General features: G+C 44.8%; 1 protein-coding gene across 3 annotated transcripts in view; it reads left to right on the top strand.

Moving 5' to 3' along the window:
- The window catches only part of LOC115195482 (phospholipid-transporting ATPase IB), a 102,329-nt gene that overhangs the window by 71,792 nt on the left and 12,324 nt on the right, over positions 1-18,213 (top strand). For all 3 annotated transcript variants that reach the window (XM_029755365.1, XM_029755366.1, XM_029755367.1), the window contains 8 exons: positions 256-439; positions 722-832; positions 6,749-6,823; positions 7,911-8,033; positions 8,604-8,682; positions 11,194-11,255; positions 11,852-11,908; positions 15,022-15,129. In XM_029755365.1, coding sequence (XP_029611225.1) covers positions 256-439; positions 722-832; positions 6,749-6,823; positions 7,911-8,033; positions 8,604-8,682; positions 11,194-11,255; positions 11,852-11,908; positions 15,022-15,129 — 799 coding nt within the window. The remainder of the gene's footprint in view (positions 1-255; positions 440-721; positions 833-6,748; positions 6,824-7,910; positions 8,034-8,603; positions 8,683-11,193; positions 11,256-11,851; positions 11,909-15,021; positions 15,130-18,213) is intronic.

The raw sequence follows: 18,213 nt of genomic DNA, 5'->3' as shown, positions 1-18,213 counted from the left end.
CCAGAGCATTTGCTGTATAGCTTGGAAATAAGAATGTTTTGTTGTGGAGGGTAGTATCCTGTATATGTCCCTGCCGAAAAATCCAACTTTATCCAAGTAAAACATTTTTTTTTTCTGGTTGTATTTTACCCTGTCTGTTTTTTCCAGACTCCAGACATCTTTTACTTTTGGTCGTTGATGTTGTTATAACTTTTTTCTAACTGGTCTCGCGCTCTCTCTCTCTCTCTCTCTCTTTCTCTCTCTCTCTCTCTCCAGGGTGTCTCCCCTCCAGAAGTCTGAGATAGTGGACATGGTGAAGAAGCATGTGAAGGCCATCACTCTGGCCATAGGAGATGGGGCCAACGACGTGGGTATGATCCAGACTGCCCATGTAGGGGTTGGCATCAGTGGCAACGAGGGCATGCAGGCAACCAACTCCTCTGACTACTCCATCGCACAGGTAACACACACACGCACGCACGCACACACACACACACACAGACACACACTAAGTAGAGAACGGAAGAGGGGGGGAAAGGGAGAAGGGGAGTGGGAGAAGCTAGTTGAAGTATTCAGTGAGAGCCAGAGGAATCTCTCTCTCTGTTTATCTGTCTCTACCCCTCAGGTGTCTACTACTGCTTATCTCTTTGTCTCACCCGCCCCCTCTCTCTCTCTCTCTCTCTCTCTCTCTTTCTCTCTCACTCTCTCTCTCTCCCCCCATCACTCCCCTTTCTGTTGCTAGTTTTCCTACCTAGAGAAGCTGTTGCTGGTCCATGGGGCGTGGAGTTATAACCGTGTCACTAAGTGTATTCTCTACTGTTTCTATAAGAATGTGGTTCTCTACATCATAGAGGTAAGACACACCCCTCCCCCTCACCGTCCCACCCCTTAACCCTCACCTCGCTCACCCTTCAACCCTCCCTCCCTCCCTCTCTCATCCTTCAACCCTCACCTCTCCCATCCTTCAACCCTCACCTCTCCCACCCTTCAACCCTTACCTCCTCATCACCCCTCCCACATATAGACTGTACCTTATAAATGCCATCCAGTAATGTTTTGAAGATGTATTACTATTTAAAACAATGTTTTACATTAGTAGAAGCTGGACCCATTTGGAGAGAGACTAACTCCCTTTCCCTCCTTAGACCAATCCCTTTTCTCTCTCTCTCTCACACACACACACACACACACACACACACACACATTAACAGAGACATTTTGCAGCTGTTTGTCGAAATGTTTGACAATGACGGATGAGGTGCTCCTCTGGTGTCTGCTTTCTGTCACACACACACACACACACACACACACACACACACACACACACACACACACACACACACACACACACACACATGGTCGGTCAGGGACTGTGTGTGTGATGGGTCAGGGGCATTTTGGAAGGCTCCCCCATCATGAGGGTGATTTGTCAGCTGTGCCGCCTTCTCTGTCTAACATGAAGAATGCCAGCAGGTGCAGACCCTCAACCTCTACCACAATGTCCCTCTCCCTCAGGGCTAAGGATGTGTGATTATCACACGTGATTGGCTGCCTGCAGAGATCTGTAGGTCAAGGGACATAGACAGTCTCTGTCCACAAAGCAGAGATACAGAGTGGTGTGTGTTGGGGAGGGGGGGGGGGTTGGGTTGACAGAGCAGGCGGGCGCTCCACTGTATGCTCCAGGAACCTCACCACACTCTGATCAGTCTGTGTCTCTGTACGGATGGATGTTTTTGTAGATACCTTTAGCATTGGGTAGTGTGAACTGATCCTAGATCTGTAATCTGCATTGCCTTCAGAAAGTATTCATACCCATTGACTTATTCCACATTTTGTTGTGTTACAGCCTGAATTCAAAATGGATTCAATATATTTCTTCTCTCTCACCCATCTACACACATAATGACAAAGTGAAAACATTTTTCTAGAAATTGTTGCAGATTTATTACAAATCAAATACAGGGGCCTCCCGAGTGGCGCAGCGGACCGACGTTACTGCATCGCCGTGCTTGAGGTGTCACTACAGACCCGGGTTCGATCCCAGGCTGTGTCACAACCATAGGGCGGCGCACAATTGGCCCAGCGTCGTCCGGGTTAGGGGAGGGTTTGGCCGGGGGTGCTTTACTTGGCTCATCGCGCTCTAGTGACTCCTTGTGGCAGGCCGGGTGCCTGCAGGCTGACTTTGGTCTTCAGTTGAACGGTGTTTCCTCGGTCACATTGGTGCAGCTGGCTTCCGGGTTAAGCGGATGGGTGTTAAGGAGCTCGGTGTGGCAGGTCATATTTAGGAGGACACATGACCCGATCTTCGCCTCCTCCGATCCCGTTGGGGAGTTGCAGCAATGAGATAAGATCGTAATTGAAATATATATATATATATATATATATATATATATATATACACACACAGTACCAGTCAAAAGTTTGGACACGCCCATTATTCATGTAGTAACAAAAAAAAGTGTTAAACAAATCAAAATATATTTTATATTTGAGATTCTTCAAAGTAGCCACCCTTTGCCTTGATGACAACTTTGCAAACTCTTGGCATTCTCTCAACCAGCTTCATGAGGTAGTCACCTGGAATGCATTTCAATTAACAGGTGTGCCTTGTTAAAAGTTATTTTGGGGAATTTCTTTCTTAATGCATTTGAGCCAATCAATTGTGTTGTGACAAGGCAGGGATGGTATACAAATATTGCCCTATTTGGTAAAATACCAAGTCCATATTATGACAAGAACAGCTCAAATAAACAAATAAACTCAAATAAACGACAGTCCATCATTTATTTAAGACATGACTGTGATTTATTTAGAATTCATGGCACAATTAACCAGCATGGCTACCACAGCATTCTGGTTTACTGGGACTATCATTTAGGTTTTTTTAACAGGATAATAACCGCAAACACACCTACAGGCTGTGTAAGGGCTATTTGACCAAGAAGGAGAGTGATGTAGTGCTGCAGCAGATGACCTGACCTCCACAATCACCCGACCTCAACCCAATTGAGATGGTTTGGGATGGACCGCAGAGTGAAGGAAAAGCAACCAACAAGTACTCAGCATATGTGGGAACTCCTTCAAGACTGTTGGTCTTGAATGCCAAGAGTGTGCGAAGGTGTTATCAAAGCAAAGGGTATATTTTGATTTGTTTCACACTTTTTCTGGTTACTACATGATTCCATATGTGTTATTTTATAGTTTTGATGTCTTCACTATTATTCTACAATGTAGAAAATAGTAAAAATAAAGAAAAACCTTGAATGAGTAGGTGTGTCCAAACGTTTGACCGGTTGTGTGTGTGTGTGTCTCCTATCTATCGATCTATCGATAAAATATTGAATTTATAGAAATGTTCACACCCCTGAGTCAATACAATCACCTTTGGCAGCGATTACAGCTGTGAGTTTTTCTGGGTAAGTCTCTAAGAGCTTTGCACACCTGGATTGTACAATATTTGTCTATTATTCTTTTCAAAATTGCTAGACAGCCATTTTCAAGTTTTGCCTTAGATTTTCAAGCAGATTTAAGTTGAAACTGTAACCCTCAGGAACATTCACTGTCTTCTTGGTAAGCAACTCCAGTATATATTTGGCCTTGTGTTTTAGGTTATTGTCCTGCTGAAAGGTTAATTAATTTCCCAGTTTCTGATGGAAAGCAGACTGAACCAGGTTTTCCTCTAGGATTTTGCCTTTGCTTAGCGACATTTACTTTACAAGCAGTGGCGATTTTAGCATGTAAGTCTTGCTGGGGCACACTCAAAATTGTTTTTTTTAGATGCATGCCAGCAAAACCACTACACAACACTAAACAATACATTAATTGCACTATAACGGTGACAAACGGTGCCCACAAACTGTTACATAAAGCTGTCCCAACAGCAGAATCCCAACAGCAGTGCTAACACCTTACCACTGATACACCTGGCTATCAGCGGAGCCTTGTCTGGCAGCGAAACATTCGGCCTCATTTACTGCCTTTTAAAAATACATGGCTGATATGGCTGACTTGCTTTCTACTGACAATTGAGTTGTACAAACTATGGCATAAGGGCGGAGGCAATCCGTAATTTCGATTGCCTGAGCGAGCTAGGAGGGACATAGTCAATATAACTATTTGTTCAGCACTTTTGAAATGTACACAGACAAAATTCAGAACATGGGCTGTTCTTACAGTGTTCTCCCTGTACACCAAGTCAGAACCGTAGGATAAATAAAGGGGGCATATAAGCAGACAATGGAAGCTCTTCCAATATTCGATAATTACGTTTCTCTAAAAGAGGTTATAGGCTACATGTGCACCACCACGTCAGAACAGTAGGCAAAATGAAGAGGTGTAAAAAGACCAAATTATAATGGTGAGGCACATGGGCTACGAACAGCTTACTACACAACATAGACTAAGTATTACTTTCTTAGCTACAGTATACATATCTCCCTGGCATATTACATCATTTATGCAGCAGCATACAAGACATTTTTGGACTCACCTTGTTGTGCTGTGCTCACTTGAACAGGAAGGTGGTGCGGCAGTACTTCATGGGCAAATTTTGTCATCAAACTTTGTCTTCAAAGTCTGGCATTCTCTGGATTTATGGTGCTTTCAAGACAATTGGGAAACTGGGGAAAAAAACAAGGTTGAATCATGATGACGTCGGAGCTCTAGAAATAGGCCTGAGTTCCCGACTTGCAATTCCGAATTCGATGACCGTTCAAAACTTGTTTTCCCAGTCGGAGCTCATTCTTTTCCGAGTTCTCAGTTGTCTTGAACTCACTGAAGTCTGAGATTTCCGAGTTTCAAGTTGTTTTGAGCGCGGCATAAGTCATGCTGGATTGACAGCATGGTCGATGTTGAATGTTCATCCTTTTAAGTTTGGAAAAGAGACCCTTAAACCATTGCTTGCAGTTAGCCACTCATTCTTTCCAAACCACTTATTGTTGTATTTGCGATTTCCAACTTGTGGAATGTTTATGTCCAATAGTACAAAAAATGTTTTTTTTAAATGCATGAAATGTATGTATTCACTATTGTAAGTTGCTCTGGATAAGAGCGTCTGCTAAATGACTAAAATGTAAATGATAGCCGATTAGCACCGATACGTTTTATCTATAATTTCTCTTCAGTATTTATCTTATGACAAGTATTGAAAAGGATTTGCCAATAGATTGTCGACTTGATTCATGATGATGACTGCTAGCTTGCTTGCTAAGATTTTGAAAGTATGATCAATCAAAGCTACTGTAGATATAACATGATTTGATGTCATTTTATCTCTGACCAATGACCTTGAGTCTTCTTGGATGGGCACTTCTACTGTAACTCAATGACAGCAAATTTTTTAGCTCTACCTGTAGATTTTGCGGTGACGTAGTGTCACCATTACTGACAGAACACTGAGCCAATCACGCTGCAACTAGAGAACGTTACCAACCCCTACGCTCCGTATTTTCCGCTGGCTGCCCCACCACCACATAAAGCACTGTGCTAGGCTGAAACATCTGCATTTTGGAGCTGCCTTACTCAATAAGCTAAAAAAGGCTGTATGCGGCTTTATTATTTTACATTCTTTGCATTTTACATTTACATTTACGTCATTTAGCAGACGCTCTTATCCAGAGCGACTTACAAATTGGATTTGCAAACTGATATGTTAGATGTATTAATGCCCAAATAACATGCAAAACAGGCAACAGGCAACAAAAAAACAAACAGGTGGCAAAATAGGTGGGGCTCAAAACAGTTGACTGGTCGCCACTGATCACAAGCATACCCATAACATGATGCAGCCACCACTATGCTTGAAAATATGAAGAGTGGTACTCAGTAATGTGTTGTATTGGATTTCCCACAAAGATAACACTTTGTATTCAGGACAAAAAGTGAATTGCTTTGCCACATTTTTTTTTATTGCCTTGTTGCAAACAGGATGCATGTTTTGGAATATTTTTATTCTGTACAGGCTTTTTTCTTTTCACTCTGTCAATTAGGTTAGTATTGTGGAGTATCTACAATGTTGTTGATCCATCCTCAGTTTTCTCCTATCACGGCCATTAAACTCTAACTGTTTTAATGTCAGCATTGGCCTCATGATGAAATCTCTGAGTGGTTTCCTTCCTCTCCGGCATCTGAGTTAGGAAGGTCGCCTGAATCTTTGTAATGATAATTAATTACTTCTCCATGTTCAAAAGGATATTCAATGTCTGCTTTTTTATTTTTACCCATCTACCAATAGATGCCCTTCTTTGAGAGACATTGGAAAACCTCCCTGATCTTTGTGGTTGAATCTGTGTTTGAAATTCACTACTCGACTAATGACCTTACAGATCATTTTATGTGTGGGGTACAGAGAAGAGGTAGTCATTCAAAAATCATGTTAAACACTTTTTTTTTGAGTCCATGCAACTTATTATGTGACTTGTTAAGCACATTTTTACTCCTGAACTTATTTAGGCTTGCCATAACAAATGGGTTGAATACTTATTGACTCAGCTTATATTTTTTTATTAATTTGTAAACATTTTGAAATACTTTATTCCACTTTGAAATTATGGGGTATTGTGTGTAGGCCAGTGAGACAAAATCTAAATGTAATCTATTTTAAATTCAGGCTGTAACACAACAAAATGTGGAAAAAGTGAAGAGAATTGAATACTTTCTGAAGGCAATGTATGCACAAGGGCTACATGGTTATCCTCTATCTATCCCTGTTAATCAATTTATTCCATGCTCCCTTGTTTCACTCATCCTATATCATCCCTCTCTTGTCCAGCTGTGGTTTGCCTTTGTGAACGGCTTCTCTGGACAGATTCTGTTTGAACGCTGGTGTATAGGCCTCTACAACGTGGTGAGTTCTCTGTCTCACACTTTCTGGATCTGTTCTTTACTCCCCAACGTTCTATATATATATTATCACTTTCTCCCTCTCCCTCCCTTTCCCTGTCTCCTTCCTTCCCTCCCTCCCTCTCTTTCAATCTCTCCCTCCCTCTCTCTTTCACTCTCCCTCTTTTTCCATGTCTCTACTCTGTGTGAGCTGTTTGGAAGTGGTGGAATTACTGCTGAATGTGTCACTGTGATTGTTGTGCTGAGTGTGTCACTGTGATTGTTGTGCTGAATGTGTCACTGTGATTGTTGTGCTGATTGTGTCACTGTGATTGTTGTGCTGAATGTGTCACTGTGATTGTTGTGCTGAATGTGTCACTGTGATTGTTGTGCTGATTGTGTCACTGTGATTGTTGTGCTGAATGTGTCACTGTGATTGTTGTGCTGAGTGTGTCACTGTGATTGTTGTGCTGAATGTGTCACTGATTGTTGTGCTGAATGTGTCACTGTGATTGTTGTGCTGATTGTTGTGCTGATTGTGTCACTGTGATTGTTGTGCTGATTGTGTCACTGTGATTGTTGTGCTGAGTGTGTCACTGTGATTGTTGTGCTGAGTGTGTCACTGTGATTGTTGTGCTGAATGTGTCACTGTGATTGTTGTGCTGAATGTGTCACTGATTGTTGTGCTGATTGTGTCACTGTGATTGTTGTGCTGAGTGTGTCACTGTGATTGTTGTGCTGAGTGTGTCACTGTGATTGTTGTGCTGATTGTTGTGCTGAATGTGTCACTGTGATTGTTGTGCTGATTGTGTCACTGTGATTGTTGTGCTGATTGTGTCACTGTGATTGTTGTGCTGATTGTGTCACTGTGATTGTTGTGCTGAGTGTGTCACTGATTGTTGTGCTGATTGTGTCACTGTGATTGTTGTGCTGATTGTGTCACTGTGATTGTGCGACCGATAAAACAGCCAACGGAGTAAGTCTGAATTTCTGAAAGTCAATCGATCGTAGTGTTTGTTTGGGTGTTTTACTTTGTACTGTGTGTGTGTGTGTGTGTGTGTGTGTGTGTGTGTGTGTGTGTGTGTGTGTGTGTGTGTGTGTGTGTGTGTCAGATCTTCACAGCACTGCCTCCCTTCACTCTGGGTATCTTTGACCGGCCGTGCAGTCAGCAGAACATGCTCCGCTTCCCCGAGCTATACAGCATAACCCAGAATGCTGAGGGGTTCAACACCAAGGTACACACACACTCCCAAACAAACAAACACGCACAGACCACTTTTTTACATTTTCAATCATATTGAAATACTGTGCACACAAACACTGCCATAATTATTAATGGACAAGCATATGGAACGTTTTTGAACATTGAACACTATGAATGAAACAATTTGAGTTTAGACAGAGTTCGAGTTTAGTTTAGAGTTTCACAACTTGTAGGCCTATATAAACATTTATTGCATCATCTTAAATAAAGCTACACTATATATACAAAAGTAGGTGGACAACACTTCAAATTAGTGGATTTGGGTATTCCTGCCACATCCGTTGCTGACAGGTGTATAAAATCTAGCACACAGCCATGCAGTCTCCATAGACAAACATTGGCAGTAGAATGGCCTTACTGAAGAGCTCAGTGACTTTTAATGTGGCACCGTCATTGGATGCCACCTTTCCAAAAAGTCAGTTCGTCAAATTTCTTTCTTTCTCTTTCATTCGCTCTTTCTCTTTCATTCTCTCTCCATCCATCTCTCTTATTCTCTCTCTCCTTCTCTCGCTCTTTCATTCTCTCCATCCCTCTCTCTCAGGTGTTTTGGGGTCACTGTATAAATGCTCTGATCCATTCCATTATTCTCTTCTGGTTTCCACTCAAAGTTCTAGAACATGGTAAGTAGTGGTCCCTACACACTCTGCTAGACACACTCACTGCACACGTGCACTCTGCTAGACACATTCACTGCACACGTGCACTCTGCTAGACACATTCACTGCACACGTGCACTCTGCTAGACACATTCACTGCACACGTGCACTCTGCTAGACACATTCACTGCACACGTGCACTCTGCTAGACACACTCACTCACACACGTGCACTCTGCTAGACACATTCACTGCACACGTGCACTCTGCTAGACACATTCACTGCACACGTGCACTCTGCTAGACACACTCACTGCACACGTGCACTCTGCTAGACACACTCACTGCACACGTGCACTCTGCTAGACACATTCACTGCACACGTGCACTCTGCTAGACACATTCACTGCACACGTGCACTCTGCTAGACACATTCACTGCACACGTGCACTCTGCTAGACACATTCACTGCACACGTGCACTCTGCTAGACTCACTCACTGCACACGTGCACTCTGCTAGACACATTCACTGCACACGTGCACTCTGCTAGACACATTCACTGCACACGTGCACTCTGCTAGACACACTCACTGCACACGTGCACTCTGCTAGACACACTCACTGCACACGTGCACTCTGCTAGACACACTCACTGCACACGTGCACTCTGCTAGACTCACTCACTACACACGTGCACTCTGCTAGACACATTCACTGCACACGTGCACTCTGCTAGACACATTCACTGCACACGTGCACTCTGCTAGACACACTCACTGCACACGTGCACTCTGCTAGACTCACTCTCACTTGTGCACTATTCATCTTAAAGTAACTGTACATTCAGTAATTAAGTGGATGTACAGTTGAAGTCAGAAGTTTACATACACTTAGGTTGGAGTCATTAAAACTCGTTTTTCAACCACTCCACAAATTTCTTGTTAACAAACTATAGTTTTGGCAAGTCGGTTAGGACATCTACTTTGTGCATGACACAAGTCATTTTTCCAACAATTGTTTACAGACAGATTATTTCACTTATAATTTACTGTATCACAATTCCAGTGGGTCAGAAGTTTACATACACTAAGTTGACTGTGCCTTTAAACAGCTTGGAAAATTCCAGAAAATGATGTCATGGATTTAGAAGCTTCTGATAGGCTAATTGACATCATTTGAGTCAATTGGAGGTGTACCTGTGGATGTATTTCAAGGCCTACCTTCAAACTCAGTGCGTCTTTGCTTGACATCCTGGGAAAATCAAAAGAAATCAGCCAAGACCTCTGAAAAAAATTGTAGACCTCCACAAGTCTGGTTCATCTTTGGGAGAAATTTCCAAACGCCTGAAGGTACCACGTTCATCTGTACAAACAATAGTACGCAAGTATAAACACCATGGGACCACGCAGCCGTCATACCACTCAGGAAGGAGACGCGTTCTGTCTCCTAGAGATGAACGTACTTTGGTGCAAAAAGTGCAAATCAATCCCAGAACAACAGCAAAGGACCTTGGGAAGATGCTGGAGGAAACAGGTACAAAAGTATCTATATCCACAGTAAAACAAGTCCTATATCGACATAACCTGAAAGGCCGCTCAGCAAGGAAGAAGCCACTGCTCCAAAACCACCATAAAAAAGCCAGACTATGGTTTGCAACTGCACATGGGGACAAAGATCATACTTTTCGGAGAAATCTCCTCTGGTCTGATGAAACAAAAATAGAACTGTTTGGCCATAATGACCATCATTATGTTTGGAGGAGAAAGGGGGAGGCTTGCAAGCCGAAGAACACCATCCCAACCATGAAGCACAGGGGTGGCAGCATCATGTTGTGGGGGTGCATTGCTGCAGGAGGGACTGGTGCACTTCACAAAATCGATGGCGTCATGAGGCATGAAAATTATCTGGATATATTGAAGCAACATCTCAAGACATCAGTCAGGAAGTTAAAACTTGGTCGCAAATGGGTCTTTCAAATGGACAATGACCCCAAGCATACTTCCAAAGTTGTGGCAAAATGGCTTAAGGACAACAAAGTCAAGGTATTGGAGTGGCCATCACAAAGCCCTGACCTCAATCCTATAGAAAATGTGTGGGCAAAACTGAAAAAGCGTGTGCGAGCAAGGAGGCCTACAAACCTGACTCAGTTACACCAGCTGTCAGGGGGAATGGGCCAAAATTCACCCAACTTATTGTGGGAAGCTTGTGGAAGGCTACCCGGAACGTTTCACTCAAGTTAAACAATTTAAAGGCAATGCTACCAAATATTAATTGAGTGTATGTAAACCTCTGACCCACTGGGAATATGATGAAAGAAATAAAAGCTGAAATAAATCATTCTCTCTACTATTATTCTGACATTTCACATTCTTAAAATAAAGGCAATGCTAAGACAGAGCATTTTTACTAGGATTAAATGTCAGGAATTGTGAAAAACTGAGTTTAAATGTATTTGGCTAAGGTGTATGTCAACCTCCGACTTCAACTGTACATCTTCTAGTAAATATTTCACTGTGTGTGTGTGTTCTCCCCAGACAGTCCTTTCAACAACGGTCATGGTACTGACTACCTGTTTGTGGGGAACATGGTGTACACGGTAAGCACATGCCCCTCTACATCCCCTCACAGTGTCTGTGTTGGTGCTGATACTCTGATCAAAAACATGGACTCATCCTACTAATGCAAAGCCCAGTGTGTGTGTGTGTGTGTGTGTGTGTGTGTGTGTGTGTGTGTGTGTGTGTGTGTGCCACTTCTTGGATCCTGCTACAGAGATGCTAGACTGGCCATTACAGAAGTAATGAAGTGTTCTCATGGGACTGCAGTCAGTCTACAGTGTCCTCAGCAATCGCTCCATTCATCTACAGTGTCCTCTCTCTCCCTCCTCTCTCTATCACTCTGTTCCTTAAATTCAGCACGGTGTGTGTCTGTTGCTTATTTGTTAGTGAGTGTTTAGATGGCTGAGAGCAGCGGTTATACTTTGAGTGTTTTAACAGGTATTGTTTACAGTATCATTATGGATATTTATAATCTCTGGTGTCGTTTGTGAACTAACCCCACCTCTCTTTCTCCCTCATTCTCTCTTTCTCCCCCTCATTCTCTCTCCTGCTTTCTCTCTCTCTCCCCCTCCCTCATTTTCTCTCTCCCCCTCCATCATTCTCTCTCCCTCTCCTCTCTTCTCTCTTCTCTCTGCAGTATGTGGTGGTAACAGTGTGTTTGAAAGCTGGTATGGAAACCACTGCCTGGACCAGGGTACAGTCTGTTTTACCATAATGATTTCCTCTCCAACACACACTCCCACTGCACTACTCCTATAGACTGCTTAGATGTACCATGGTGACATACAGAACCAGTCAAAAGTTTGGACACACCTACTCATTCCAGGTGAAACTGGTTGAGAGAATGCCAAGAGTGTGCAAAGCTGTCAAGGCAAAGGGTGGCTACTTTGAAGAATCTAAAATATGAAATATACTTTGATTTGTTTAACACTTTTTTTGGTTACTGCATAATTCGTGTGTTTTCATAGTTTTGATGTCTTCACTATTATTATACAATGTAGAAAATAGTAAAAAATAAAAATAAAAAAACCTTGAATGTGTAGGTGTGTCCAAACTTTTGACTGGTAATGTACAGTCGTGACCAAAGGTTCTGAGAATGACACAAATATTAATTTTCACAGTCTGCTGCCTCAGTTTGTATGATGGCAATTTGCATATACTCCAGAATGTTATGAAGAGTGATCAGATGAATTGCAATTAATTGCGAAGTCCCTCTTTGCCATGCAAATGAGCTGAATCCCCCCCCAAAACATTTCCACTGCATTTCAGCCCTGCCACAACAGGACTAGCTGACATTATGTCAGTGATTCTCTCGTTAACATAGGTGTGAGTGTTGACAAGGACAAGGCTGGAGATCACTCTGTCATGCTGATTGAGTTTGAATAACAGACTGGAAGCTTCAAAAGGAGGGTGGTGCTTGGAATCATTGTTCTTCCTCTGTCAACCATGGTTACTTGCAAGGAAACATGTGCCATCATCATTGCTTTGCACAAAAAGGGCTTCACAGGCAAGGATATTGCTGCCAGTAAGATTGCACCTAAATCAACCATTTATCGGATCATCAAGAACTTCAAGGAGAGCGGTTCAATTGTTGTGAAGAAGGCTTCAGGGCGCCCAAGAAAGTCCAGCAAGCGCCAGGACCGTCTCCTAAAGTTGATTCAGCTGTGGGATCGGGGCACCACCAGTACAGAGCTTGCTCAGGAATGGCAGCAGGCAGGTGTGAGTGCATCTGCACGCACAGTGAGGCAAAGACTTTTGGAGGATGGCCTGGTGTCAAGGGCAGCAAAGAAGCCACTTCTCTCCAGGAAAAACATCAGGGACAGACTGATATTCTGCAAAGGGTACAGGGATTGGACTGCTGAGGACTGGGGTAAAGTCATTTTCTCTGATGAATCCCCTTTCTGATTGTTTGGGGCATCCGGAAAAAAGCTTGTCCGGAGAAGACAAGGTGAGGGCTACCATCAGTCCTGTGTCATGCCAACAGTAAAGCATCCTGAGACCATTCATGTGTGGGGTTGCTTCTCAGCCAAGGGAGTGGGCTCACTCACAATTTTGCCTAAGAACACAGCCATGAATAAAGAATGGTACCAACACATCCTAACCATCCAGGAACAGTTTGGTGACGAACAATGCCTTTTCCAGCATGATGGAGCACCTTGCCATAAGGCAAAAGTGAAAACTACGTGGCTCGGGGAACAAAACATCGATATTTTGGGTCCATGGCCAGGAAACTCCCCAGACCTTAATCCCATTGAGAACTTGTGGTCAATCCTCAAGAGGCGGGTAGACAAACAAAAACCCACAAATTCTGACAAACTCCAAGCATTGATTATGCAAGAATGGGCTGCCATCAGTCAGGATGTGGCACAGAAGTTAATTGACAGCGTGCCAGGGCAGATTGCAGAGGACTTGAATAAGAAGGGTCAACACTGCAAATATTGACTCTTTGCATCAACTTCATGTAATTGTCAATAAAAGCCTTTGACACTTATGAAATGCCTGGAATTATACTTCAGTATTCCATAGTAATATCTGACAAAAATATCTAAAGACACTGAAGCAGCAAACTTTGTGCAAATTAATATTTGTCATTCTCAAAACTTTTGTCCACGACTGTATAGTAGCACATGCAAGGTAGCCTGCAGATGGATGGTAGCCTGCAGATGGATGGTAGCCTGCAGATGGAAGGTAGCCTGCAGATGGAAGGTAGCCTGCAGATGGAAGGTAGCCTGCAGATGGAAGGTAGCCTGCAGATGGATGGCGGCCTACAGATGGTAGCCTACATTTTGATGGCAGTCTACAGACTGACAGCTGACAGTGTGGGGTATACTCTAGTATAGAGAGACAGCACCCCCTATATACTGTACATACACACAGTCCTTGCCATGTGTTACAGCCATCTCAGCACCCCACTCACCTACTGCGGTGAGTTGGGTGTTGACACTCCCGTTCGTTCTGCTATCCACATAACACCCCCCCACCGGTAGTGAAGCAGGGTCCCATAGGAATTCACACAGTGTCCCCTTACCAGTGGTGTAAAGTACTTAAGTAAAAATACTTTGAAGTACTACTTAAGTTGTTTTTTGGGGTATCTGTACTTTACCTTACTATTTATATTTTGGACAACTTTTACTTCACTACATTCCTAAAGAAAATTGTCTTTTTTACTCCATACATTTTATCCTGACACCCAAAAGTACTCGTTACATTTTGAATGCTTAGCAGGACAGGAAAATGGTCCAATTCACACACTTATCAAGACAACACATGGTCATCCCTGCTGCCTCTGATCTGGTGGACTCACTAAACACAAATGCATCTTTTCTAAATGATGTCTGAGTGTTGGGAGTGTGACCCTGGCTATCCATACATTTTAAAAACAAGAAAATGGGGCCGTCTGCTTAGAAGGAATTTGAAATGATTTATACATTTACTTTTGATAGTTAAGTATATTTAGAACCAAATACTTTAAGACTTTTACTCAAGTAGTATTTTACTGGGTGACTTTTACTTTTACTTGAGTAACTTTCTATTAAGGTATCTTTACTTTTACTCAAGTATGACAATTGGGTACTTTTTCCACCACTGCCGCGTACAGAGGGGGAGGAGGGGAGAGGCACAGAGAGGAGGGGACGACACTCAGGGACAAGGTTGTCTATATGCAGTATGTACAGTAACTAACAATGTGACCTCACTTCCTGTATTTTATTCCCTTCCTTTCTTCTTCCTCTCCCTCCCTCCCCCGTCCACTCCCTCTCCCCCTCCCTCCCCCGTCCTCCTCCTCCCTTCCTTCTCTTCTCCCTATAGTACTCCCACCTGGCAGTGTGGGGCAGTATGATTCTCTGGGTGCTCTTCTTCATGGTCTACTCCGCTTTCTGGCCGTCCATCCCCATCGCTCCTGACATGCAAGGCCAGGCAAGTCTCCTCCTCCTCATGGTTCAAATTGTCTCTTCTTCTGTTCAACGAATCCGTGTCCACAGTGCCTTGTTGGCTTGAAAAGCTGAGGTACCCGGTAGTGGTGTGCGGTCAGCCCCAAAACCCCCCTCAGACCATGCTGTAAATATGTCATAATAGTTTGGAAACAGCTCTGTGGACCTGTTCTATATGGACTTAGTGCTTTCCAGCTCTCCCCAAACGTGTCAGTCATTTTGGTAATGGGATGGTGGGGGGTAATAACCCTTCATTACGCCCGGCGCCAGGGCGGCTGGCCTTCTGGGTGTTCCATGTCAGCACTGCTGGAGCCCCAGGGAGATTCATACCCTGCCAGCCCACTCTGCAGGCCCTCTGCACCTGCTGCGCAGTCACCCGAGCCCCAGGCTTTTACGGCCTGCCCTGGAGGTGTTGACTCTCGGATTGGCTGGGCAGGGCTGGTGGAGGACGGGTGGGTGTGTGCATATGGGGGACCCCCTGATTGAGGGTTTTTAGGGGGCTAGTGTGTTGGTGCGGTGGTACCCCACTGTGCTGGGGAGGGAGGGGGAGGGAGGGGGATGTGTCAGCCCCCTTCAGACCATTAATTCAATTTGTGTCAGAAATGAGGGACGTGAATAACCCTGCAGCTGCTCAGTCCACCTGGGGAACTGAGAGATACATTCACCCCTCCCTCACCCCCGTTGCAATCCCTCCCTCACCCCACCTCTCTCCCCCGTTGCAATCCCTCCCTCACCCCACCTCTCCCGCCCCTCTCGTTCTCCGCATCGCTTCCCCCCGTCACACGTTCTGACCTCTCCCTTGCTCCCCCTATCTCTGCATTCATCTTCCCATAAGGGATGAATACTGAATACTGGGCTGTTCATTGAGGGCTCTGTGTCTACGCTTCTAATAATTGTGTGTGTGTTGGTGTTTGTCGGAGACCGTGTCTGTGTGTCTTGGTGTTTGTCGGAGACCTTGTCTGTGTGTCTTGGTGTTTGTCGGAGACCGTGTCTGTGTGTCTTGGTGTTTGTCGGAGACTGTGTCTGTGTGTGTCTTGGTGTTTGTCGGAGACCGTGTCTGTGTGTGTCTTGGTGTTTGTCGGAGACCGTGTCTGTGTGTGTCTTGGTGTTTGTCGGAGACCGTGTCTGTGTGTCTTGGTGTTTGTCGGAGACCTTGTCTGTGTGTGTGTTGGTGTTTGTCGGAGACCTTGTCTGTGTGTGTGTTGGTGTTTGTCGGAGACTGTGTCTGTGTGTGTGTTGGTGTTTGTCGGAGACCGTGTCTATGTGTGTGTCTTGGTGTTTGTCGGAGACCGTGTCTGTGTGTCTTGGTATTTGTCGGAGACCGTGTCTGTGTGTGTCTTGGTGTTTGTCGGAGACCGTGTCTGTGTGTGTCTTGGTGTTTGTCGGAGACCGTGTCTGTGTGTGTCTTGGTGTTTGTCGGAGACCGTGTCTGTGTGTCTTGGTGTTTGTCGGAGACTGTGTCTGTGTGTCTTGGTGTTTGTCGGAGACCGTGTCTGTGTGTCTTGGTGTTTGTCGGAGACCTTGTCTGTGTGTCTTGGTGTTTGTCGGAGACTGTGTCTGTGTATGTGTTGGTGTTTGTCGGAGACCGTGTCTGTGTGTCTTGGTGTTTGTCGGAGACCGTGTCTGTGTGTCTTGGTGTTTGTCGGAGACCGTGTCTGTGTGTCTTGGTGTTTGTCGGAGACTGTGTCTGTGTGTGTCTTGGTGTTTGTCGGAGACCGTGTCTGTGTGTGTCTTGGTGTTTGTCGGAGACCGTGTCTGTGTGTGTCTTGGTGTTTGTCGGAGACTGTGTCTGTGTGTCTTGGTGTTTGTCGGAGACCGTGTCTGTGTGTCTTGGTGTTTGTAGGAGACCGTGTCTGTGTGTGTCTTGGTGTTTGTCGGAGACCGTGTCTGTGTGTGTCTTGGTGTTTGTCGGAGACTGTGTCTGTGTGTCTTGGTGTTTGTCGGAGACCGTGTCTATGTGTGTGTCTTGGTGTTTGTCGGAGACCGTGTCTGTGTGTCTTGGTGTTTGTCGGAGACCTTGTCTGTGTGTCTTGGTGTTTGTCGGAGACCGTGTCTATGTGTGTCTTGGTGTTTGTCGGAGACCTTGTCTGTGTGTCTTGGTGTTTGTCGGAGACCGTGTCTATGTGTGTGTCTTGGTGTTTGTCGGAGACCGTGTCTATGTGTGTGTCTTGGTGTTTGTCGGAGACCTTGTCTGTGTGTCTTGGTGTTTGTCGGAGACCGTGTCTGTGTGTGTGTTGGTGTTTGTCGGAGACCGTGTTTGTGTGTCTTGGTGTTTGTCGGAGACCGTGTCTGTGTGTGTGTTGGTGTTTGTCGGAGACCGTGTCTGTGTGTCTTGGTGTATGTCGGAGACCGTGTCTGTGTGTGTTGGTGTTTGTCGGAGACCGTGTCTGTGTGTCTTGGTGTTTGTCGGAGACCTTGTCTGTGTGTCTTGGTGTTTGTCGGAGACCGTGTCTGTGTGTGTCTTGGTGTTTGTCGGAGACCGTGTCTGTGTGTGTCTTGGTGTTTGTCGGAGACCGTGTCTGTGTGTCTTGGTGTTTGTCGGAGACCGTGTCTGTGTGTGTCTTGGTGTTTGTCGGAGACCGTGTCTGTGTGTGTCTTGGTGTTTGTCGGAGACCGTGTCTGTGTGTGCCTTGGTGTTTGTCGGAGACCGTGTCTGTGTGTGTCTTGGTGTTTGTCGGAGACCGTGTCTGTGTGTGTCTTGGTGTTTGTCGGAGACCGTGTCTGTGTGTCTTGGTGTTTTGACAGACAGATAATGTGTGTTTGTGTGTATGTACGTATACGTGGAGGTGTTAGTCGGAGACTGACAGTCTGTCCGGTTGTCTGTGGGTGTGTGTCAGACAGGGAGTGTGTGTGTGTGTGTGTGTGTGTGTGTGTGTGTGTGTGTAGTTTGAGCGTCTCTGGGTGTGTGTAGTTTGAGCGTCTCTGGGTGTTTCCAGCTATCACAGGGAATGTTTCATAAAGGGTTTCCGATTCAGTCCGGAGAATTTTCCTGGGACTGTCAGCTGTGTCTATCTCTGACCATCTCTGAACTACAGCCTCATAACAGCGACTAAGGATGTAGCTAGTTAGT

This window comes from Salmo trutta, chromosome 6 (assembly GCF_901001165.1).
Source record: "Salmo trutta chromosome 6, fSalTru1.1, whole genome shotgun sequence".
Classification (NCBI taxonomy): Eukaryota; Metazoa; Chordata; class Actinopteri; order Salmoniformes; family Salmonidae; genus Salmo; species Salmo trutta.
This window is presented reverse-complemented; position numbering and strand designations above follow the sequence as displayed.